The sequence below is a fragment of the Pristiophorus japonicus genome, chromosome 3, assembly GCF_044704955.1.
Source record: "Pristiophorus japonicus isolate sPriJap1 chromosome 3, sPriJap1.hap1, whole genome shotgun sequence".
NCBI lineage: Eukaryota > Metazoa > Chordata > Chondrichthyes > Pristiophoridae > Pristiophorus > Pristiophorus japonicus.
The window spans coordinates 115,915,893-115,941,050 of NC_091979.1; the positions used below are offsets into that span (position 1 = coordinate 115,915,893).

The window sequence follows — 25,158 nt, forward strand, 5'->3', positions numbered from 1 at the left end:
TCTGACCATCATCCTTCACGTGGTGTGTCGCAGCACGCTTGCTCATCTGCGGACATTTGCGCTGGAGATGCCCCGTTCTCAGACAGCCTTTGCAACTATATTGCTTAAATCGGCACTGCTGGTGCCGGTGATTTCCCCCACAATGCCAATACGGAGAAATCAGATGCATTCCCACTGGCGAACTTTGGGCAGCCACAAGTTTTGCGTATGCAGTTGGGTAGGCCCTGCCGTGCGCCGTTCTGCCGAACGCCGAATCAATCATATTTACAGTACTTGCCGAGTTTTGATTTTTCACATATCTGCTTTGGACTTCTATCCGTCATCATGCATGACTGAACGATCGTGATGGCCCTGTTTAAGTCCAACGTCTCCAATACCAGTAGTTTACGCAGGATCACCTCGTGGTTGATGCCGATTACAAAGAAGTCCCGCAGCATGTCTGCCAACACAGCCCCGAACTTACACGGTCCCACTAGACATCTCAGGTCGGCAACGAATTCCGCCGCATTCTGGCCCCGAGCGAACGTGCGTGTAAAATCTGTACCTCGAGATGATGATGCCTTTGTCTGGCTGAAGGTGGTCCTGTACCAGTGTACACAATTCTTCATACATCTTCTCTGTTGGACTCACAGGCAGGAGTAGATTCTTTATCAGACCATAAATTTTTGGACCGCAAACCGTGAGGAACACTGCCCAGCGCTGATCTACGTTGTCGATCTCCTCCATTATGTTGGCCACGAAGAACTAGCTGAAACGGCTCTCAAAGTCTGCCCAATCTTCTCCTTCCACAAATCGCTCCAACAATCCAATTGTGCGCATTTTTGCATGCAAATATTCTTGTTGCCACGTCGGCAAATGTTGTGTATGCAATAACTGTTAGACTGAGTGCTGTTTAACTCCAAGAGGTATGACCTTGGCTCTGCTTTATTAAGGCCCAAAGTGACTAATATACAAAATGGCTGGCCTTTTATACTTGGGCTGCACACACGTGTGACGCCATCTAGTGGCTAGTGATCCCAAAAAGTACATACATGACACAGAGTAAATTCAGGGAGGTGTAATTAAATCGTTGATGCAAATAGTGAGTTTCCCAAGCACTGACAGCTTGGTTCTCATCAATATGACGAAGTCCAACACTGTCTTCAGTGTGACAGTGCAGCCGTCGGTCTCCTGAGGAAGAGGGTGTTTGAAGACCAGAACCTCAAACCCGGTACCAAGTTCATGGTCTACAGAACAGTCCTGATACCCGCTCTCCTATATGCTTCAGAGACATGGACTATGTACAGCAGGCACCTCAAAGTACTGAAGAAGTACTACCAATGCTGCCTCTGCATGATCCTGCAAATCCATTGGCAGGAAAAGCAATGTGTGAGGAGGACACAAAAAATCTGCAAAAGGACATAGACAGGCTAAGTGAGTAAACAAAATTTGGCAGATGGAGTATAATGTTGGAAAGTGTGAGGTCATGCACATTGGCAGAAAAAAATCAAAGAGAAAGTTATTATTTAAATGGAGAAAGATTGCAAAGTGCTGCAGTACAGCGAGACCTGCGGGTACTTGTGCATGAAACACAAAAGGATAGCATGCAGAAAAGCAAGTGATCAGGAAGGCCAATGGAATCTTGGCCTTTATTGCAAAGGGGATGGAGTATAAAAGCAGGGAAGTCTTGCTAGAGTTGTACAGAGTATTGGTGAGGCCACACCTGGAATACTGCGTGCAGTTTTAGTTTCCATGGTTACGAAAGGATATACTTGCTTTAGAGGCAGTTCAGAGAAGGTTCACTAGGTTGATTCCAGATATGAGGGGGTTGACTTATCATCATCATCATAGGCAGTCCCTCGGAATCAAGGAAGGACATGCTTCCACTCCTGAAGTGAGTTCTTTGGTGGCTGAACAGTCAAATACGAGAGCCACAGACTCTGTCACAAGTGGGACAGATAGTCATTGAGGGAAGGGGTTGGTGGGACTGGTTTGCCGCACACTCTTTCCGCTGTCTGCGCTTGATTTCTGCATGCTCTCGGCATTGAGACTTGAGGTTCTCAGCGCCCTCTCGGATGCACTTCCTCCACTTAGGGCGGTCTTGGGCCAGGGACTCCCAGGTGTCAGTGGGGATGTCGCACTTTTTCATGGAGGCTTTGAGGGTGTCCTGCCCATCTGGGACTCGCTTGCTGTGTCGGAGCTCTGAGTAGAGCGCTTGTTTTGGGAGTCTAGTATTGGGCATGCAGATGATGTGGCCCGTCGATCGGAGCTGATCAAGTGTGATCAATGCTTCGATGCTGGCCTGAGCGAGAACACTGACGTTGGTGCGCCTATAAGAATATAAGAACATAAGAAATAGGAGCAGGAGTAGGCCATATGGTCCCTTGAGCCTGCTCCACCATTTAATATGATTATGGCTGATCCGATCATGGACTCGGGTCCATTTCTCTGCCCACTCTCCATAACCCCTTATTCCCTTATCGTTTAAGAAACTGTCTATTTCTGTCTTAAATTTATTCAATGTCCCAGCTTCCACAGCTCTCTGAGACAGCAAATTTACAACCCTCAGAGAAGAAATTTCTCCTCATCTCAGTTTTAAATGGGTGGCCCCTTATGCTAAGATTATGCCCTCGAGTTCTAATCTCCCTCAGCAGTGGAAACATCCTCTCTGCATCGACCTTGTCAAGCCCCCTCATAATCGTATACGTTTCGATAAGATCACCTCTCATTCTTCTGAATTCCAATGAGTAGAGGCCCAATCTACTCAACTTTTCCTCATAAGTCATCAAGATCCACGGCACGCCCTGGACACCGTGGACCACTTCCCATATCTCGGGAGCCTCCTATCAACAAGAGCAGGCATCGACGACAAGATCCAACACGGCCTCCAGTGCATCAGTGCAGCCTTCGGCCGCCTGAGGTAAAGTGTTTGAAGACCAGGCCCTCAAAACTGCCACCAAGCTCATGGTCTACAGGGCTGTAGTAATACCTGCCCTCCTGTATGACTCAGAGACATGGACCATATACAGTAGACACCTCAAGTTGCTGGAGAAATATCACCAACGATGTCTCCGCAAGATCCTACAAATCCCCTGGAAGCCCCACCAACACGAGAATCCTTGACCTAAAATGGAGGAGAAGCATCTGGGAAGGTGCCGAACATCTTGAGTCTCTTCGCCAAGAGCACACGGAAGCCTAGCACAAATAGCGGAAGGAGCATATGACAACCCAAGCACCCCACCCACCCGTCCCTTCAACTACATCTGCCCCACCTGTGACTCATCAGTCACCTGGTAACTCATATTAGTGTGGAAGCAAGTCATCCTCAACTCTGAGGGATTGCCTAAGAAGATGATTACAAGCCAAAAATTGTGGTCGGAGGCGTCTGACCAAAATTTTTTTTAACGAAAGTACCTGGTGGTCCCGGAGGAACGAATACTTCCGGTCCGAGGCCTAGATGCGCAGCCCAGCGCAGAGGCCCACGCATCCGAGGAGCATACGGGCATCCTGGGAGCACGTGGGCCTGGACCACCAATGAAAATGGAGTATTCTAATTGATAATAATGTTTTGTACAAGCTCCCATTACTTTCAATGAGAATACCCCCAAAAACACAAACACAACACAATAAATTAAAAAAACACCTCACATACATTGTTAAAATTAATTGAAATTGAATTAAATGTTTTAGGAAAAAGTTTATTTTTTTGAAAATGTTTTTGAAATGTTTTAGTAGGGTTAAAAAATAAACTTACCTGAATGGAGAGGGTTTTTAATATAAAAATTAGTGATAAAATGTTATGTTTCTATCTTCTAAAACTCTTACGCTGGTAAAAGCAGGCCTTACGCTTGCTTTTACCAGGCATAAGAGCTTTAAGGACATTCGCTGGGCAAGAGTTGGGCAAATAGCCCACATCTCTGCCCATGAAGGTCCTTCTCCTGGGGATGCGTTGGATTTTGACAGATCACAAGTGCCGAGTTTATGCGCATGCACTTTGCACTCTTGAACCCGGAACTTGCGGGGCCTCTTCGGGCGCGTGCGCTTCATCGTATGCACCCAGAGAGGCCACAATTTACAGTCCAATATAATGGTCTGCCCAGCTATCTAGTCTCCAGCAGTCCAGGCCATTATTTGAAAACTCTCTAATAAAACAGACCATTACTCATCCACTACTTTCATGTACTTCACTTGTTTTACATTGCAACCTCCACGACAGGAGTAGATTCCAAATTGTAAAATGTAACATCTCTGATCACTGATGTTCACCAAATAGTGGTTGGAAACCACTTTCATCATGATGAATAGATGCCCAGAGGAATTTCAGTCAAAATAAAAGAATGTATGACAGAAAAATGAGCTTGCAACACTTTCAAATGACAATACCAACTCTAACATAGAAACATAGAAACATAGAAAATAGGTGCAGGAGTAGGCCATTCGGCCCTTCTAGCCTGCACCGCCATTCAATGAGTTCATGGCTGAACATTCAACTTCAGTACCCCATTCCTGCTTTCTCGCCATACCCCTTGATCCCCCTAGCAGTAAGGACCTCATCTAACTCCTTTTTGAATATATTTAGTGAATTGGCCTCAACAACTTTCTGTGGTAGAGAATTCCACAGGTTCACCACTCTCTGGGTGAAGAAGTTCCTCCGCATCTCGGTCCTAAATGGCTTACCCCTTATCCTTAGACTGTGACCCCTGGTTCTGGACTTCCCCAACATTGGGAACATTCTTCCTGCATCTAACCTGTCTAACCCCGTCAGAATTTTATATGTTTCTATGAGGTCCCCTCTCATTCTTCTGAACTCCAGTGAATACAAGCCCAGTTGATCCAGTCTTTCTTGATAGGTCAGTCCCGCCATCCCGGGAATCAGTCTGGTGAACCTTCGCTGCACTCCCTCAATAGCAAGAATGTCCTTCCTCAGGTTAGGAGACCAAAACTGTACACAATACTCCAGGTGTGGCCTCACCAATGCCCTGTACAACTGTAGCAACACCTCCCTGCCCCTGTACTCAAATCCCCTTGCTATGAAGGCCAACATGCCATTTGCTTTCTTAACCGCCTGCTGCACCTGCATGCCAACCTTCAATGACTGATGTACCATGACACCCAGGTCTCTTTGCACCTCCCCTTTTCCTAATCTGTCACCATTCAGATAATAGTCTGTCTCTCTGTTTTTACCACCAAAGTGGATAACCTCACATTTATCCACATTATACTTCATCTGCCATGCATTTGCCCACTCACCTAACCTATCCAAGTCGCTCTGCAGCCTCACAGCATCCTCCTCGCAGCTCACACTGCCACCCAACTTAGTGTCATCCGCAAATTTGGAGATACTACATTTAATCCCCTCATCTAAATCATTAATGTACAGTGTAAACAGCTGGGGCCCCAGCACAGAACCTTGCGGTACCCCACTAGTCACTGCCTGCCATTCTGAAAAGTACCCATTTACTCCTACTCTTTGCTTCCTGTCTGACAACCAGTTCTCAATCCATGTCAGTACACTACCCCCAATCCCATGTGCTCTAACTTTGCACATCAATCTCTTGTGTGGGACCTTGTCGAACGCCTTCTGAAAGTCCAAATATACCACATCAACTGGTTCTCCCTTATCCACTCTACTGGAAACATCCTCAAAAAATTCCAGAAATTATGGTCAGAGGCTTCCTGCGGGTTGATGCCTCCGACCAAAAAATGTTTTAACGAAAGTACCTGGTGGTCCCAGACGAACGTAGACTTGTGCTCCGAGACCTCCATTCACAGTCCAGCCTTGGGGCCCTCATATTCCATTGGTGTATTGCAGTTTGGGATCAGGTGGGCCAGACCAACCAATTAAAATGGAGTATCCCCATTCATCATCATTGTCATCATCATAGGCAATCCCTCTGAATCGAGGAAGACTTGCTTCCACTCTTAGAATGAGTCATTAGGTGACTGAACAGTCCAATTTGAGAGCCACAGTCCCTGCCACAGGTGGGACAGACAGTCATTGAGGGTGAGGGAGGGTGGGACAGGTTTGCCGCATGTTCTTTCCGCTGCCTGCACTTGTTTTCTGCACTCGGCGATGAGACTCGAGGCGATCCGCGCCCTCTCGGATGTACTTCCTCCACTTAGGGCGGTCTTTGGACAAGGACTCCCAGGTGTCGGTGGGGGTGCTGCACTTTATCAGGGAGGCTTTGAGGGTGTCGTTGTAATGTTTTCTCTGTCCACCTTTGGCTCGTTTGCCATGAAGGTGTTCAGAGTAGAGCGCTTGCTTTCGGAATATCGTATCTGGCATGCGGACAATGTAACCTGCCCAGCGAAACTGATCAAGTGTGGTCATTGCTTCAATGCTGGGGATGTTGGCCTGGTCGAGGACGCTAATGTTGGTGCGTCTGTCCTCCCAGGGTACTTGTAGGACCCCATTCACAGTAATGCTGATCTCTGTTTATACGGAGATCACTATTTATATGAATGGGGATACCCCCAAAAACACATGAACATTTTAAATAAATAAGAAAAACACTTCACATAATTAAAATTAATTGAAATTGAATGTTTTAGACAAAAATGTATTTTTTTGAATTTTTTAAAATACATTTTAATAGGGGTAAAAACAAACTTACATTAATGGACAGGGGTTTTAATATAAAAATTATTGATAACATTTTATTTTTCTATCTTTTAAAACTCTTATTCTGGTAAAAGCAGGCCATACGCCTGCTTTTACCAGGTGCAAGAGTTTGAAGGATATTCGCTGGGCAAATAGTCCAATTCTCTGCCTACAAATGTCCTTCATCTGGGGATGAGTGTGGAATTACTGTACACATTAGTCTCCCACAAGGAGATAGCAGATTTGCGATTTGGGGGTGGAAATTTAGTCGCGCCTCAATTGGGGCGGTGTCCCGGGTGGAGTTGTAAATTTTGCCCCGGCAAATGGTTTGCATCTGCTGCCACAAAATTCAGCAGCTGGGCCTGGAGTTTGGAGCGGGGTGCTAAAGGAGGCATTGCACACCTCTTTTAGAGCACTAGGCCGGCTGAGCAAGGGAAAATCCCGAGCTAAAGAGCTGGCCTCGGAGAGCACCATAACAGAGGCCTGGGGGGAAAAAACAAAACCTGAAAAAAAAACATCAAAAACATTCCCAAAACATAGCTAACGCCACCACAACAGAAATCACACAAAAAAATTTTAAAAAACAATCTCACTTACCTCAGGTCGGCATTACTTACCTGACTGGGGCCGCTACAGCTTGGAACGCCTGCTTTCGCAGACATTCCCAGCAGGGAGCTCTACGGGTCGGGCTCGATCCAAAAATTGAGCCGGTGTTGCAACCAGGGGCGTTGCACACCAACTCACCTTTCCCGGGCAGTACTGCTCCACCTCCCCATCGATACCGGCACCGAATGTCCCGGCGGAGCGCTAGAAACCGGTCGCCTGGGTGCAACTGCTTTCCACTGCCATTGACGCCCCTCTGGGGCGCTAAGAGAAGCAGCAGAAGACCGAATTCCACCCCTTGGTCTTCTCAGAAAATGCAAATAATCAAAGAGATTTATATTGTTCCTTTTCAATTTTATTGCTTCTAGACTTTAAAAAAAGAGGGGATAAGAACAGAGGGAAAACAATTACAAAAACACAACACCAGCAGGTCCAAGTTTTCCTGTGTGTTGGAGCCACTGTTATGAGATCATGACTTAGATCTATATGCTAGAGACCAGAATGAAGGAAAATAATGATATGTTTGTATTGTAACATTATTGTAATAAAAAACAGGCTGGATGAATTCCTCTCTCTAGTTTAAAAATATTCTGAGGTCTCACTAGTTTGAGAGAAAGTTGTAGAATACAAGTATAGAAGTTTTATGAACTAAAGCCTCGAAGGATCGGAGTTAAAACAATTATAGATGCAAAAATTAAAAGCAAAACAAATGCAATATTTAAATACAGTACCACAAATATTTCAGTGGACACCAGAAATTATTGATTTAACAAAAGGCATTTACCTCGAGCTCTGCATAAATATATTCAGGAAGCTGCTGTCCATAGGTTTTTAGCAATTCCGCAGTTTCTCTGAGCAATTCAAAAGTATCATCTGCAGCCGATTGCCTATCCCGGACTGCCATTAGATTTGCCATGATTTGAACCAGTCCAACATAATCTCCATCCTTCACCTTCTTTGCAAGCCCCTCTTCAGTTACAGCAATAAATGTCACCAATTGATTTACACTGAAAAAACAAAGCATCAAAAATCTTCAAGAACTAAGCTTCAGTGGTATTAATGTTGCAGGCTTGCAGCCATCTAGCTGGCTCGAGAGAAATTCATCCCAGTCCAGGTAAAGGGTCAGAATTCCAACAGACCAAAATATTTCCTATTTACTCCTCTGGGATAGTATTTCTTACCCAAGTATGGAAAGCTTAAAATGTTTTCTCCCAGATTGAGCATTCCAACTCCAAATCAGATGCAGAAAAGACTATTTGTGTCCTCAGCTGCCACCATAATTTATCACGTCCCTGGCATTATTAAACATGTAAACCCCTGTTTCAAGGTCAAGTGACTTATTTTTAAAATTCTGCACTGCTCTCGCTGTCCCCCTCCTGTTCTCTGCATCTATTCTCTCTCGTGTGACATTCCCTGGCCTCTCCCCAGTCCCCATTGTATCCTTATCCGCACTGTGCTTTGCTCATTGCCAATATCTGTATTTGTCAGATTTGTAAAAACATTGTGAATGGATACCAATTCCTCTATAACAATTAGCTCATTATTTTTCCGATTTTATAAAACTGTTTTTTGTAACAAAAACTATCTTCAATATCATGATGCTCTCCTCCTTTCAGTTCCGGCTCCAACAGATTCAGGGCCTCCTCCTTGGCAATATCAAAATCCAGCCCTTTCTGAATGGCAAATTTGCAATGGGCACAGCAGGCTGTAAGTATTTGTTACACACACACACTATCTGGAGAAAATGACAGAGCCCCTCCTGACAGACCATGAAATTGTGTCTTTAAGACCCTGATGGTCCTCTCAATGACCAATCTTGCAGAGGCAGGTGCCTTGATGTAGCATTCCTCTGCTACTGTTCAGGCTACTCTGTCGGGAGAATGGGGAAAAATGGTGCAAACAGGATTTCCTATCTGCACAAATCACTGATGAAATTCATCAGGCTCTTCATGCTCAAAGACTCCCCACATCCACCTGTATCAGCTGATCCTGGCAGCTGCTGCATCATATAATCTCAATCTAAATTACTCAGTGTGCATTTCTAGTGTAAAAGCAGGAAACTGAAATTTACCCATAAAATTGGTTATTTAATGTTAAATGCCAACAAGTTTCTCCACTTTGCCATTTTTCTGGACTCGAGTTGTAAATAGCATTTGGTCTTGATTGTGGGTGCTAAAATTTCCAGCTGCTGTTGACAAATTCTGTGCATGTACATCAAGGAGGGAGAGAGAAAACAGGGAATTATAGACCGTTCAGCCTGACATCGGTAGTGGGTAAAATGATGGAATCAATTATTAAGGATGTCATAGGAGCGCATTTGGAAAGAGGTGATATGATAGGTCCAAGTCAGCATGGATTTGTGAAAGGGAAATCATGCTTGACAAATCTTCTGGAATTTTTTGAGGATGTTTCCAGTAGAGTGGACAAGGGAGAACCAGTTGATGTGGTATATTTGGACTTTCAAAAGGCTTTCGACAAGGTCCCACACAAGAGATTAATGTGCAAAGTTAAAGCACATGGGATTGGGGGTAATGTGCTGACATGGATTGAGAACTGGTTGTCAGACAGGAAGCAAAGAGTAGGAGTAAATGGGTACTTTTCAGAATGGCAGGCAGTGACTAGTGGGGTACCGCAAGGTTCTGTGCTGGGACCCCAGCTGTTTACACTGTACATTAATGATTTAGACGAGGGGATTAAATGTAGTATCTCCAAATTTGCGGATGACACTAAGTTGGGTGGCAGTGTGAGCTGCGAGGAGGATGCTATGAGGCTGCAGAGCGACTTGGGTAGGTTAGGTGAGTGGGCAAATGCATGGCAGATGAAGTATAATGTGGATAAATGTGAGGTTATCCACTTTGGTGGTAAAAACAGAGAGACAGACTATTAACTGAATGGTGACAGATTAGGAAAAGGGGAGGTGCAAAGAGACCTGGGTGTCATGGTACATCAGTCATTGAAGGTTGGCATGCAGGTACAGCAGGCGGTTAAGAAAGCAAATGGCATGTTGGCTTTCATAGCGAGGGGATTTGAGTACAGGGGCAGGGAGGTGTTGCTACAGTTGTACAGGGCCTTGGTGAGGCCACACCTGGAGTATTGTGTACAGTTTTGGTCTCCTAACTTGAGGAAGGACATTCTTGCTATTGAGGGAGTGCAGCGAAGGTTCACCAGACTGATTCCCGGGATGGCGGGACTGACCTATCAAGAAAGACTTGATCAACAGGGCTTGTATTCACTGGAGTTCAGAAGAATGAGAGGGGACCTCATAGAAACTTTTAAAATTCTGACGGGGTTAGACAGGTTAGATGCAGGAAGAATGTTCCCAATGTTGGGGAAGTCCAGAACCAGGGGACACAGTCTAAGAAGGGGTAAGCCATTTAGGAGATGAGGAGGAATTTCTTCACCCAGAGAGTGGTGAACCTGTGGAATTCTCTACCACAGAAAGTTGTTGAGGCCAATTCACTAAATATATTCAAAAAGGAGTTAGATGAAGTCCTTACTACTAGGGGAATCAAGGGGTATGGTGAGAAAGCAGGAATGGGGTACTGAAGTTACATATTCAGCCATGAACTCATTGAATGGCGGTGCAGGCTCGAAGGGCCGAATGGCCTACTCCTGCACCTATTTTCTATGTTTCTATGTTTACAGTTTTCACCAACTTCTATTGAACCACAAAACCAAGAGTACACCATGAAAATCCACCTGACATGACAATCAGACATAAAGAGATTAAGGAATTCTAGCTCTCTGGAGAAATTCCATAAGCGAGACAATGGAAGAATAGAGCGTTAGATTTTTGCCGACTTTGCGACCGGGTTTGTGCCACGATTTGACCATCTGCGGCGAGGTAAGGGTTTTGTGAATGTTTTTTGAATGAATGTTTTTTGCAATTTTTTTTGTTTTTCTCCCCTCCCAAGGCCTCTCTCACAGCGCTACCGGTCCCGGACTAAAGTTGCCGAAACTCGTCGTTTGCGCCGCAAACCCTCGTGCAATGCCGACTTTACCGAAACTACCGTTTTCGCCGACAACTGAAAATCTAGCCCAAAGTTTTTACATCTTAAGCAAATAGTACAAATCCATCACAGGAAGTCGAGAAAAAATATTTTAAGATGTAACTGGGACTAAGAAGGTTGATGAGGGAATAACAGCGTCTTGGAGCTTAAGTGGTAAATAGTATTACAAATATTATATCTGAGAGTCCTGTATCTTTTGCTATGAACAATTTGCATTTATATTACATCTTTATCATAGAAAAGGTACCTCACAGAGGCGTAACCAAACGGAATGAATGTTAAGCCAAAGAACGATATATTAGGAGGGTTAACCAAATGCTTGAACAAAGAGGTAGTCTTTAAGGAGGAGAGCAAGAGAGGCTTAGGGAGGGAATTTCAGATCATGGTGACTGAAGGCACAGCTGCCAATGATGGGTAAAAGGGGTAGGTGCACAAGAGGCCAGCGTTGAAGGAATGGAATGTTCCGGGCAGGGTGCAGAGCTGCAGGAGGGTGCAAAAATAAAGAGAGGGAAGAACCAAAGGATTTAAATTACCAGGATGAGGATTTTAATTTTTAAGCACTGGTGAACCAGAAGCCAATGGAAGTCAGCAAAGGCAATGGTGATGGGTGAGCAGGGCTTGGTTCGGGATAGGAGAGCAGAGTTTTGAATGAAAATAGAAAATGCTGGAAATCTCAGCGGGTCAGGTAGCAGCTGTGGAGAGAAAGCAGAGTTAACGTTTTGAGTCGATGACCCTTTGAGTTTTGGATGAGCTGGTCTATGGAGGTGGAGGATGGGAAGCTGGCTACAAGAGCATTGGAATAGTTGAGTCTTAAGCTGAAAATACATAGGTTTTGGCGTAAGGTGGAGGCGGATTATGCGAATAAAGATGGAGAGGATATGGGTTCAGAACTACTGCTTGGAGTCAAATAAGATGGTGAGGTTCTCAACAGTCTGGATCAACTCAAGACAGTGGCCTGGGGTGAGAATGGAATCAGTTGCAAGGATATGGGGCATTTGTGGCAGAGACCAAATATGATAGTTACAGCCTCATCAATGTTTAACTGGAAGAAATTGTGATTCATCCAAGATTGAATGTCATAAAACACAATGGCAGTAGAGGAGTCAAGAGCGATAGTGGAAAGGTAGAGCTGGATGACATCAGCATACATGTTGAATTTGACTCCAAGTCTGTGGATGATGTCACCAACTGGCAGCAAGTAGATGAGGAGGCTAAGGATAGATCCATGCAGATCTCTGGAGGCACCTGTGCTGGGTTCGGACTACAATCAAATAGATGAGTGAAACCAAGTAAGGACAGTCCCAATGAGATGGACAATAGAGAAGAGGCTTGGAGGAGGATATCGTTGTTGACCACGTTAAAAGCTGCTAAGAGGACAACAGCAACTTGTATTTATATAGCACTTTAACATAATGAAATGTCCCAAGGCGCTTCACAGGAATATTATGAGATAAAAATTTGACATCGAGCCACATAAGTAGAAATTAGCACAGGTGACCAAAAGCTTGGTCAAAGAGGTAGGTTTTAAGGAGCGTCTTAAAGGAGGAAAGAGAGATAGAGAGGTGAAGAGGTTTAGGCAGGGAGTTCCAGAGCTTGGGACATAGGCAACAAAAGGCTCGGCCACCAAAGGTTGAGCGATTATAATCAGGGATGCTCAAGAGGGCAGAATTAGAGGAGCGCAGACATCTCTGGGAGTTCTGTGGCTGGAGGAGTTTACAGAGTTAGGGAGGGGCGAAGCCAGTGAGGGATTTGAAAATAAGGAAATAAGAATGAGAATTTTGAAATCGAGGTATTGCTTAACTGAAAGCCAATGTAAGTTAGCAAGCATAGGGCTGATGGGCGAGCAGGACTTGGTGCGAGTTAGGACACAGGCAGCCAAGTTTTGGATCATCTCTAATTTATATATGGTAGAATGTGGGAGAGCAGCCAGGATTGCATTGGATTAGTCAAGTCGAGAGGTAACAAAGGCTTCAGCAGCGGATGAACTGAGGCAAGGGTGGAGATGGGTGATGTTACGGAGGTGCAAATAGGCGGTCTTAGTTATGCTGTGGGTATGTGGTCGAAAGCTCAATTCAGGGTCATATATGACACCAAGGTTGCGAACAGTCTGGTTTAGCCTCAGACAAAAATTGGGGAGCGGGATGGAGTCAGCGGCTTGGGAACAGAGTTTGTGGCGGGGACCGAAAACAGTGTCTTCGGTCTTCTCAATATTCGGCTGGAGAAAATTTCTGCTCATCCAGAACTGGAAGTCAGACAAGCAGTCTGACAATTTAGAGACTGTGGAGGGGTCGAGAGAAGTGGTAGTGGGGTAGAGTTGGTGTTATCAGCGTACATGTTGAAACTGACGCAGTGTTTTCGGATAATGTCGCCAAGGGGCAATATGTTGTTGAGAAATAGGATGGGGCCAAGGATAGATCCTTGGAGGACACCAGAGGTAATGATGCAGTGGCAGGAAGAAAAACCGTCACAGGTGATTCACTGGTTATAATTAGATAGATAAGAATGGAACCAGGCAAGTGCAGTGCCACCCAACTGGACGACGGTGGAGAGGCATTGGAGAAGGATGAAGTGGTCAACTGTGTCAATGGCTGCAGACAAGTCAAGATCATCATCATCATCGTCATCATCATAGGCAGTCCCTCGGAATCGAGGAAGACTTGCTTCCACTCTTAGAATGAGTCCTTAGCTGGCTGAACAGTCCAATACGAGAGCCACAGTCCCTGTCACAGGCGGAACAGATAGTCATTGAGGATATGGGAGGGTGGGACAGATTTGCCGCACGCTCTTTCCGCTGCCTGCGCTTGATTTCTGCATGCTCTCGGTGATGAGACTCCAGATGCTTAGCACCCTCCCGGATGCACCTCCTCCACTGAGGGCGGTCTTTGGCCAGGGACTCCCAGTGGATGTCAGTGCACTTTATCAGGGAGGCTTTGAGGGTGTCCTTGTAACGTTCCCTCTGCCCACCTTTGGCTCGTTTGCCACGAAGGAGTTCTGAGTAGAGCGCTTGCTTTGGGAGTCTCGTGTCTGGCATGCGGACAATGTGGCCTGCCCAGCTGAGCTGATCAATTGTGGTCAGTGCTTCAATGCTGGGGATGTTGGCCTGGTTGAGGATGCTCACGTTGGTACGTCTGTCCTTCCAGGGGATTTGTAGGATCTTGCAAAGACATCGTTGGTGGTATTTCTCCAGCGACTTGTAGACCATGTGCTTGGTGGCAGATTTGAGGGCCTGGTCTTCGAACACTCTTTTCCTCAGGCGACCGAAGGCTGATTGGTGCACTGGAGGTGGTTTTGAATCTCGTCATCAATGTCTGCTCTTGTTGATAAGAGGCTCCCGAGGTATGGGAAATGGTCCACGTTGTCCAGGGCTGCACCGTGGATCTTGATGACTGGGGGGGCAGTGCTGTGCGGCGAGGACAGGCTGATGGAGGATCTTTGTCTTCCAGATGTTTAGCATAAGGCCCATGCTTTTGCACGCCTCAGTAAATATGTCGACTTGGTCAAGAAGGACGAGGAGGGATAGTTTGCCTTTGTCACAGTCACAAATTATGTCATTTGTGATTTTGATGAGAGCCGTTTCGGTACTGTGGCAGGCACGGAAACCGGATTGGAGGGATTCAAACATGGAATTGCAGGAAAGATAGGCATGGATTTGGGAGGCGACAACATGTTCAAGGACTTTGGAGAGGAAAGGGAAATTGGAGATGGGGCGGTAGTTTGCAAGGACGGAGGGGGCGAGAGTTGTTTTTTGGAGAAGAGGGGTGATGACAGCAGATTTGGGAAAGAGGGGGACAGTACCTCTGGAAAGAGAACAATTAACAATGTCAGCTAACATGGGAGCCAGAAAAGGAAGTTGGGTGGTCAGCAGTTTGGCGGGAATAGGATCAAGAGAGCAGGAAGTGGGTTTCATGGACAGGATGAGCCGGAAATGTCATGAGGGGGGATCAGAGAGAAACTGGAGAACGATGTGAGGTCAGGGCTAGGGCAGGGGGCCTCCTTCGAGGATGTTTAGCTCAGTGGGCTAGTGGAAGGAAGGGAAGAGGCAGAGGCGGCTGAATGGATGGTCTCAATCTTAGAGACAAAGAAGTCAATGTTCCTCACACTTATTGTTGGAGGTGAGTGTGGAGACTTGGGAGAGGGGTTTATAAAGATAGTTAGCAGTGGAGAATAGGAGCTGGGGTTTATCTTTACATTCCAGAATGATTCTGGAATAGTGAGCGATTTTGGCAGACGAAAGCAGGACCCGATAGTGCTACAGTTCTGGTCTCCGAGAGGTCATGAGTTCTGACAGGTTGAGAGGTCGGGAGGTCTGAGGAGCAGGAGGCCCGAAGATCGGTGAGGATTTCAATTCTGACGAGTCGGGAGGTCGGCGAGTCGGTAAGGCCCTGAGGTCGGTGAGTCAGGAGGTCGGTGAGTCGGTAAAGCCCTGAGGTCAGTGAGTCAGGAGGTTGGGAGGTCGGCGAGTTGGTAAGGCCCCGAGGTCGGTATGGCCCTGAAGTCGGTAAGGGCCCGAGGTCGGTGAGTCAGAAGGTCAGTGAGTCGGGAGGTCAGCGAGTCGGTAAGGCCCTGAGGTCGGTGAGTCAGGAGGTCGGTGAGTTGGTAAGGCCCTGAGGTTGGCGAGTCAGGAGTCAGTGAGTCGGGAGGTCGGCGAGTCGGTAAGGCCCCGAGGTCGGTATGGCCCTGAGGTCGGTGAGTCAGGAGGTCAGTGAGTCAGGAGGTCAGCGAGTCGGTAAGGCTTTGAGGTCGGTAAGGCCCTGAGGTTGGCGAGTCAGGAGTCAGTGAGTCGGGAGGTCGGCAAGTCGGTAAAGCCCCGAGGTCGGTAAGGCCCTGAGGTCGGTGAGTCAGGAGGTCAGTGAGTCGGGAGGTCGGCAAGTCGATAAGGCCCTGAGGTCGGTGAGTCAGGAGGTTGGCGAGTCAGTAAGGCCCCGAGGTCGGTATGGTCCCGAGGTCAGTAAGGCCCTGAGGTCGGTGAGTCGGGAGGTCAGTGAGTCGGGAGGTCAGCGAGTCGGGAGGTCAGCGAGTCGGTAAGGCCCTGAGGTCGGTGAGTCGGTAAGGCCTTGAGGTCGGTGAGTCGGGAGTTTGGAAACCGGGAGTTCAGAGACCGGTGGGGTGAGTTGGTAACTAGCTCTCTTTTCTCTCTTTCTTTTTAAGTACATTTTAAACTAGATAAGGTTAACTAGAGGTGTAAAGTCCTGTCCCCTCAGTACAGATTCACACGAGGCATGTAGTGAAGTCAAGGTCACTCTGGACTTGCACCTTTATTTCACAGCTCTGGAATGCTGTACTTGCCTGAGACCTGTCCTTATATACCTGTCTTTTGCAAGTGCACCCCTGGTGGTAAGGTATGCTGGTGGTTACATGTCATATCTTATTACAGTCATGTATAGCAGGTTAGGATATAGTTATATATAATAATGTAAGATATATGACATCACCCTCCCCCAAGGTCTTATTGTCTTTATAGGTTCAGTCTCTCAGGGTGGTCTACGCTCTCGCGTGGAGCGTCTGAGTTGTGGTTCAGTTGTTTGCCTTGGTGCCTGTTTTTCTTTGGGTGTGGTTGCTGGTATCTCGCCTGGGCTGTCTGTTTCAATTGGTGTGATTGTTGTCGACTCGCCTGGGCTGTCTGTTGGGATTGCCCTTTCCTCAGGTTGTTCCCTCTGTCTGTCCACCAGGTATGGTGCGAGTTCCACATTGTAGTCTGCCTCTGGTTCCACAGTGTTGTTGGTAAATCTGCTTTTGACTTGGTCTACATGCCTCTGGCAGGTTTGGCCATTGTCCATTTGTACTACCAGTAGCCTGTTTCCTTCCTTGCCCATTACTGTCCCTGCAAGCCATTTGGGACTCCTGCCATAATTTAGTACAAACACTTTGTCCCCTATCTCATTCCATCTCCCTCTCGAATTTCTGTCATGGTACTCAGTCAGCTTATGGCGCTTTGCCTCAATGATTTCATGCATGTCTGGGAGGACTAATGAAAGCCTTGTTTTTAAAGTCCTTTTCATCAACAGTTGCGCGGGGGGAATCCCAGTCAATGAGTGCAGACGAGATCTGTATGCCAGCAGCAGTCGCGACAGGCAATCCTGCAGCGTGGGACCTTGGATTTTAAGCATGCCTTGTTTAATGATTTGCACTGCTGTCTCCGCCTGGCCGTTGGAAGCCGGCTTGAACGGTGCCATCTTGACGTGATTTATGCCGTGGTCAATTATAAAATCTTGGAATTCTGCGCTGGTGAAGCTCGGACCATTGTCACTGACCAATATGTCAGGGATTCCGTGCATTGCAAACATGGTTGCGAGGCTCTCCACAGTGGTGGAGGTTGTGCTCGAGTTTAAAATGGTGCATTCGATCCACTTTGAAAATGCATCTACGACTACAAGGAACATTTTGCCCATGAACGGGCCCGCATAGTCGACGTGCACCCGTGACCACGGTTTGGTAGGCCAGGGGCGCCTCCCTGGGGGCATTGCTGAGTTGGGCACAAATGGTGCACCATCGGACGCAGATCTCCAAGTCTGCGTCAATACCAGGCCACCAAATATGGGATCTGCCTATGGCCTTCATGACAACGATCCCCGGGTGCTTGTGGTGGAGCTCCCGGACAAATGCCTCGTTGCCTCGCAGAGGCATGACTACTCGGCTGCCCCACACAGGCAGTCCGCTTGTAGTGATAGCTCATGCATGCGCCTGTGAAAATGTTTGAATTCCTCGGGGCAGGCATCGCGAGCCTCTGCCCAGTCACCGGTTAAGGACACATCTTTTTACTAAGGATAACGTGGGGTCGCTGGCCGTCCAGGCTCTGATTTGGCGAGCCGTCATGGGCGAACCTGTGGACTCAAAGGCATTAATTGCCATGACTATCTCATAGTCTTGTTCGGCAGACCCTTCCGTGGTCGCCAGGGGTAGCCTGCTGAGCGCGTCGGCACAGTTGTCTGTGCCTTATGGTATAGTCGTAGGACGTCAGCATGAGTGCCCACTATTGAATTCGCGCCGAGGCGTTGCCGTTTATTGCCTTGCTCTCGGATAGGAGGGACGTGAGGGGCTTGCGGTCGGTTTCTAACGCAAACTTGGCCCCGAAAAGGTATTGGTGCATCTTTTCGACACCGTACACGCCCGCGAGCGCCTCCTTCTCTACCATTCCATACCCGCGCTCCACCAGCGAAAGTGACCTGGAGGCATAAGCTATGGGTTGTAATTTGCCCGCACTATTGACATGTTGTAAAACGCACCCGACCCCATACGCTGACGCATCGCATGTGAGAACTAGTTTTTTACCTGGATCAAAGTAAGTCAAAACACTGTTGGAACACAGAAGGTTGTGTGCCTTATTGAAGGCGCGTTCCTGGGCTTCCCACCAAAACCAATCGCACCCCTTCCTGAGTAGCACGTTGAGAGGCTCCAGCAGCATGCTTAAGTTCTGCATAAAGTTCCCAAAATCATTGAGTAGCCCGAGAAAGGCGTGCAGTTCTGAGACATTCCGGGGCCTGGGTGCCAGGCGAATTGCTTCTGTTTTGGACTCTGTTGGGTGGATTCCATCAGCGGCAATCCTTCTGCCCAAAAATTCCACCTCGGGTGCAAGAAACAGGCACTTGCATTTCTTAACTGCGATCCAACCGCTTTAGTACTTCCTCCAAATTACGGAGATGGGAGTCGGTGCCCCTGCCCATGATAAGTATGTCGTCTTGAAATACAACCGTCCCCGGGATGGATTTGAGCAGACTCTCCATGTTGCGCTGGAATATGGCAGCTGCCGACCTGATGCCGAATAGGCATCGATTGTACATGAAAAGGCCTAGATGTGTGTTGATGGTGGTGAGTAGCTTGGATTCCTCGGTCAATTCTTGCATCATATACGCAGATGTGAGGTCTAATTTTGAGAAATGTTTACCTCCAGCCAATGTGGCAAATAAGTCCTCCGCTCTGGGCAGCGGGTACTGGTCCTGTAGGGAGACTCTGTATGGTAGATTTGTAGTCTCCACAGATTCGTATGATCCATCAGGCTTCATGACTGGGACGATGGGACTTGCCCAGTTGCTAAATTCCACAGGTGATATAATGCCTTCCCGCAGAAGGCATTATATCACCTGTCTAGTTCGTGTTCAATCTTTTCCCTCATCACATAGGGTACAGCTCTGGCCTTGTGATGGACCGGTCTAGCATCCTGTGTGATGTAGATTTTGACTTTGGCCCCTTTGAAAGTGCCCACACTTGGCTGAAAGAGATGTTCAAATCGCTTTGTAACTGTTGAGCAGGAGGTCCGTTCCTCTAATGACATGGCATGGACATCATCCCATTTCCAATTAGTTTTGCCAGCCAGCTTCTCCCCAGCAGTGCTCGGGGGTCTCCGGGGACAATCCACAGGGGAAGTCGGTTCACTGTCCCTTTGTGTGTGACAGAGAGCATGGCGCTGCCGAGGTTACTGGTACGATTTCTTTGGTGTAGGTCCTTAGTTTGGTGTCGACCCTTGTGAGTTTTGGTCTGTCTCTTTTATGCGGCCACAGTTGTTCAAATTGTTGAGCTCCCATGAGAGATTGACTTGCTCCCGTATCCAGCTCCATGTTGACAGGTATCCCGTTGAGTAGGACCCTCATCATTATAGGAGGCATCTTGTTGTAGGAGCAGCGGCCATTGATCGTGTTGACCCGCTGTACATCGGTGTCCCGGGTACTGTCCCCACCGTCTTCTGGTCCGCTTTCCGACCCATCCGATTCGTATACCAGCCGAGCTGCCATTTTTTTGCACATGCGGGCCAGATGCCATGTATATTCACAGTTCCTGCAAACAGCCTGCTGAAATCGACATCCCCTTGACGAGTGCCCACCCCCACACCTCCAGCACAGACCGCTTCCATTGTTTCCAAAGAATGAGCTGTGTCTGGCTGAACTCTCTTGAGCTTCTCTCAGTTTGTAATTGATTGCTCGCATTGTGGGTTGATGAGGTGTGAACGGCCGTTGCTGTGGCCCTTGATGGCTTCTGGCGCCACTGCCTGCTGTCGAGGGCCTGCTCTCCCGCTTTTGTCTGTATGTGGGGGTAGCAGCTTGTTTCACGCTGTGAACTCCTTGTTCCGATATTTCGTTAGTTGTCGTACCTGCATTGTAAATCAACCTCGTTTCTTCTTCCCCTGCCAAGAATGTCTGTGCAACCAGTGCTGCTGCCTCTAAGGTCAGGTTCTTGGTCTCTATGAGCTTTTGGAATATGCCTGCGTGGCCTATTCCTTCAATGAAAAAGTCTCTCAGCATTTCTCTCCTCAGTTCATCGGAGAACTCACATAAACTAACCAACCTCCAAAGTTCCGCCATGAAGTCGGGTATGCTCTGGCCCACACAGTGTCTGTAGTTGTAGAACTTGTGTCTGGCCATGTATAGGCTGCTCGCTGGCTTCAGGTGGTCTCTTACCAGTGTGCTCAATTCTTCAAACGACTTGCTTGCTGGTTTCTCGGGTGCCAGCAGATCCTTCATTAAAGAGTATGTTTTCGAGCCACAGCTGGTCAAGAGATGGGCTCTTCTCTTGTCTGCTGTGTCGTCTCCTAACCAGTCTTTGGTTACAAAGCTTTGCTGGAGCCTTTCTATAAAGTTCTCCCAATTGTCTCCAGCATTGTACTTTTCATCTGATCCGTTGTTCACCATTCTGTGGATTCTGTAATCCCGTAACTTATCGCCACTGTAAAGTCCTATCCCCTCAGTACAGATTCACACGAGGCATGTAGTGAAGTCAAGGTCACTCTGGACCTGCACCTTTATTTCACAGCTCTGGAATGCTGCACTTGCCTGAGACCTGCCCTTATATACCTGTCTCTTGCAAGTGCACCCCTGGTGGTAAGGTATGCTGGTGGTTACAGGTCATATCTTATTACAGTCATGTATAGCATGTTAGGATACAGTTATATATAATAATGTAAGATACATGACAAGAGGGATGGCATTGCAGCTCAGTCCCATGGAGTGCACATCCTGCGGCATGTGGGAAGTCCTGGGCGCTTCACGCAGCCGAGACAACCATGTGTGTAGGAGGTTCAACTGCTTGAGCTCCGCATTTCGGAACTGGATCAGCGGGTGGAGTCAATACGATGCATCCGCGAGGCTGAGCATTACGTGTATAGCACGTTTCAGGAGGTGGTCACCCCGCAGCTTAAAGGCGTGCAGGTAGAGGGGAAGTAGGTGACCACCAGACATAGTAAGTGTGCTAGACAGGTAGCGCAGGAGTCCCCCCGTGAGTCTATCTCGCTTTCAAACCAATATTCACTTCTGAGTATCGGTAAGGACGATGATGTCTCTGGGGAGTGCAGCCAGAGCCAATTACAAGGCACCATGGGTGGCTCAGCTGCACAAGGGAGAGGGACGAAGAACAAAAGAGCCCTAGTGATAGGGGATTCTATAGTTAGGGGAACAGACAGGCGTTTCTGCGGCCATAGACGTGACTCCTGAATGGTTTTGTGCCTCCCTGGTGCCAGGGTCAAGGATGTCACAGAGTGGACGCAGGGCATCCTGGGGGCGGGGGTGGGGGGGGGAGGGTAAACAGCTAGAGGTCGTGGTCTATATCGGGACCAACAACATTTGTAAAATAAGGGATCAGGGCCTACAGGAAGAATTCAGGGAGCTAGGAAGAAAATAAAAAGGCAGGACCCCAAAGGTAGTAATCTCCGGGTTACTACAGGTGCCACGTGTTAATGAGCATAAGAGTAGAAGGATAGAGAGGATGAACACGTGGCTGGAAAGCTGGTGTAGGAGGGAGGGCTTTAAATTCTTGAGGCATTGGGACCGCTTCTGGGGGAGATGGGAACTGTACAAACCGGACGGTTGCACCTCAACAGCGCCGTGACCAATATCCACGCGGGGAGTTTAGCTAGTGCTGTTGGGGAGAGTTTAAACTAATTTGGCAGGGGGATGGGAACCTGAGAACGAATTCAAAAGGAAAGGAAATAAAGCTGAAATTGGACAGCAAGAATCTAGAAAGCGAATCTCTAAGACAGAGGAAACAGGGTTTAGTATGTAGTAAGCAAGGAGGTCTTCCTATGCTGAATGGTATATACTTTAATGCAAGGAGTATCGCGAAGGCGGCGGATAAGCTAAGAGCACAGGTAGACATGTGCTAGTCAGAGTAGGAATTGCAGGTTAGCTCAGATGAATGGTGAATAGCTTGAGGAATGGTGCAAGGGGGAGGGAATCAAATTCCTGGGACATTGGAACCGGTTCTGGGGGAGGTGGGACCAGTACAAACCGGACGGTCTGCACCTGGGCAGGACAGGAACCGATGTCCTAGGCGGAGTGTTTGCTCGTGCTGTTGGGGAGGGTTTAAACTAAAATGGCAGGGGGATGGGAATCTATGCAAGGAGGCAGAGGGAAGTAAAATGGAGGCAGAAGCAAAAGCAAGGAAGGAGAAAAGCCAGAGTGGAGGGCAGAGAAATCAAGGGCAAAAATCAAAAAGAGCCACAATGCAACATAATTCTAAAAGGACAAAGTGTTAAAAAAAACAAGCCTGAAGGCTCGGAGTCTCAATGCGAGGAGCATTCGTAATAAGATGGATGAATTGACTGCGCAGATAGCTGATAACGGATATGATGTAATTGGGATTACGGAGATATGGCTCCAACGTAACCAAGGCTGGGAACTCAACATCCAGGAGTATTCAATATTCAGGAAGGATAGACAGGAAGGAAAAGGAGATGGGGTAGTGTTACTGGTTAAAGAGGAGATTAACGCAACAGGAAGGAAGGACATTAGAGTGGATGATGTGGAATCTATATGGGTAGAGCTGCGAAACACCAAAGGGCAGAAAACGTTAGTGGGAGTTGTGTACAGACCACCAAACAGTAGTAGGGAGGTTGGGGATGGTGTCAAACAGGAAATTAGGGATGCATGTAATAAGGGTACAGCGGTGATCAAGGGTGACTTTAATCTACATATTGATTGGGCTAACCAAACTGGTAGCAATACTGTGGAGGAGGATTTCCTGGCGTGTATAAGGAGTGTATAGACCAATATGTCGAGGAACCAACTAGAGAGCAGGCCATCCTAGACTGGGTCTTGTGCAACGAGAGAGGATTAATTAGCAAGTTGGTCGTGCGGGGCCCCTTGGGGAAGAGTGACCATAAGATGGTAGAATTCTTTATTTAGATGGAGAGTGACACAGTTAATTCAGAGATTAGGGTCCTGAACTTAAGGAAAGGAAACTTCGACGGTATGAGACGTGAATTGGCTAGGATAGACTGGAGAATGATACTTAAAGGGTTGACGGTGGATAGGCAATGGCAGACATTTAAAGATCACATGGATGAACTACAACAATTGTAAATCCCTGTGTGGCATAAGAATAAAAAAGGGAAGGTGGCTCAACCATGCCTAACAAGGGAAATTAGGGAAAGTGTTAAATCCAAGGAAGAGGCATATAAATTGGTCAGAAAAAGCAGCAAACCTGAGGACTGGGAGAAATTTAGAATTCAGCAGAGGAGGACGAAGGGTTTAATTAGGAGGGGGAAAATAGAGTATGAGAGTAAGCTTGCAGGGAACATAAAAACTGACTGCAAAAGCTTCCATAGATATGTGACGAGAAAAAGATTAGTAAGACAAATGTAGGTCCCTTGCAGTCAGAATCAGGTAAATTCTTAATGGGGAACAAAGAAATGGCAGACCAGTTGAACAAATACTTTGGTTCTGTCTTCATGAAGGAAGACACGAATAACCTCCCGAAAATACTCGGGGACCGAGAGTCTAACGAGAAGGGGGAACTGAGGGAAATCCTTATTAGTCAGGAAATGGTGTTAGGAAAATTGAAGAGACTGAAGGCCGATTAATCCCCAGGGCCTGATAGTCTGCATCCCAGAGTACTTAAGGAAGTGGCCCTAGAAATAGTAGATACATTGGTGGTCATTTTCCAACATTCCATGGACTCTGGTTCAGTTCCTATGGATTGGAGGGTAGCTAATGTAACCGCACTTTTTCAAAAAGGTGCGATAGAGAAAACAGGGAATTTTCGACCGGTTAACCTGACATCGGTAGTGGGGAAAATGCTGGAATCAATTATTAAAGATGTATTAGCAGCGCATTTGGAAAGCAGTGACAGGATCAGTCCAAGTCAGCATGGATTTCTAAAAGGGAAATCATGCTTGACAAATCTAGTTTTTTGAGGATGTAACTAGTAGAGTGGATCAGGGAGAACCAGTGGATGTGGTGTATTTGGACTTTCAAAGAGATTAGTGTGCAAAATTAAGGCACATGGTATTGGGGGTAATGTATTGACATGAAGAGAGAACTAGTTGGCAGACAGGAAGCAAAAAGTGGGAATAAACGGGTCCTTTTCAGAATGGCTAGTGGGGTGCCGCAGGGCTCAGTGCTGGGACCCCAGCTATTTACAATATATATTAATGATTTAGATGAAGGAATTGAATGTATTATCTCGAAGTTTGCAGATGACACTAAGTTGGGTGGCAGTGCAAACTGCGAGGAGGATGCTAAGAGGCTGCAGGGGGACTTGGACAGGTTTGGTGAATGGGCAAATGCATGGCAGATGCAGAATAATGTGGATAAGTGTGAGGTTATCCACTTTGGTGGCAAAAACCGGAAGGCAGATTATTACCTGATTGGTGACAGATTAGTAAAAGGGGAGGTGCAACGAGACCTGGGTGTCATGGGACATCAGTCATTGAAGGTAAGCATGCAGGTACAGCAGACAGTAAAGAAAGCAAATGGCATGCTGGCCTTCATAGCCAAGGGGATTTGAGTATAGGAGCAGGGAGGTCTTACTGCAGTTGTACAGGGCCTTGGTGAGACCACACCTTGAGTATTGTGTGCAGTTTTGGTCTCCTAATCTGAGAAAGGACATTCTTGCTATTGAGGGAGTGCAACGAAGGTTCACCAGACTGATTCCCGGGATGGAAGGACTGATATGAGGAAAGACTGGATCGGCTAGGCTTATTTTCACTGGAATTTAGAAGAATGAGAGGAGATCTCATAGAAACTTATAAAAGTCTGACAG

The 25,158-nt window shown here is 47.2% G+C and overlaps 1 protein-coding gene across 1 annotated transcript in view; it reads right to left on the reverse strand.

The window, feature by feature from the left end:
• dnah9l (dynein, axonemal, heavy polypeptide 9 like) overlaps positions 1–25,158 on the reverse strand; it is a 668,659-nt gene that overhangs the window by 508,108 nt on the left and 135,393 nt on the right. Inside the window, exon 18 of the mRNA XM_070873660.1 lies at positions 7,968–8,190. Coding sequence (XP_070729761.1) covers positions 7,968–8,190 — 223 coding nt within the window. The remainder of the gene's footprint in view (positions 1–7,967; positions 8,191–25,158) is intronic.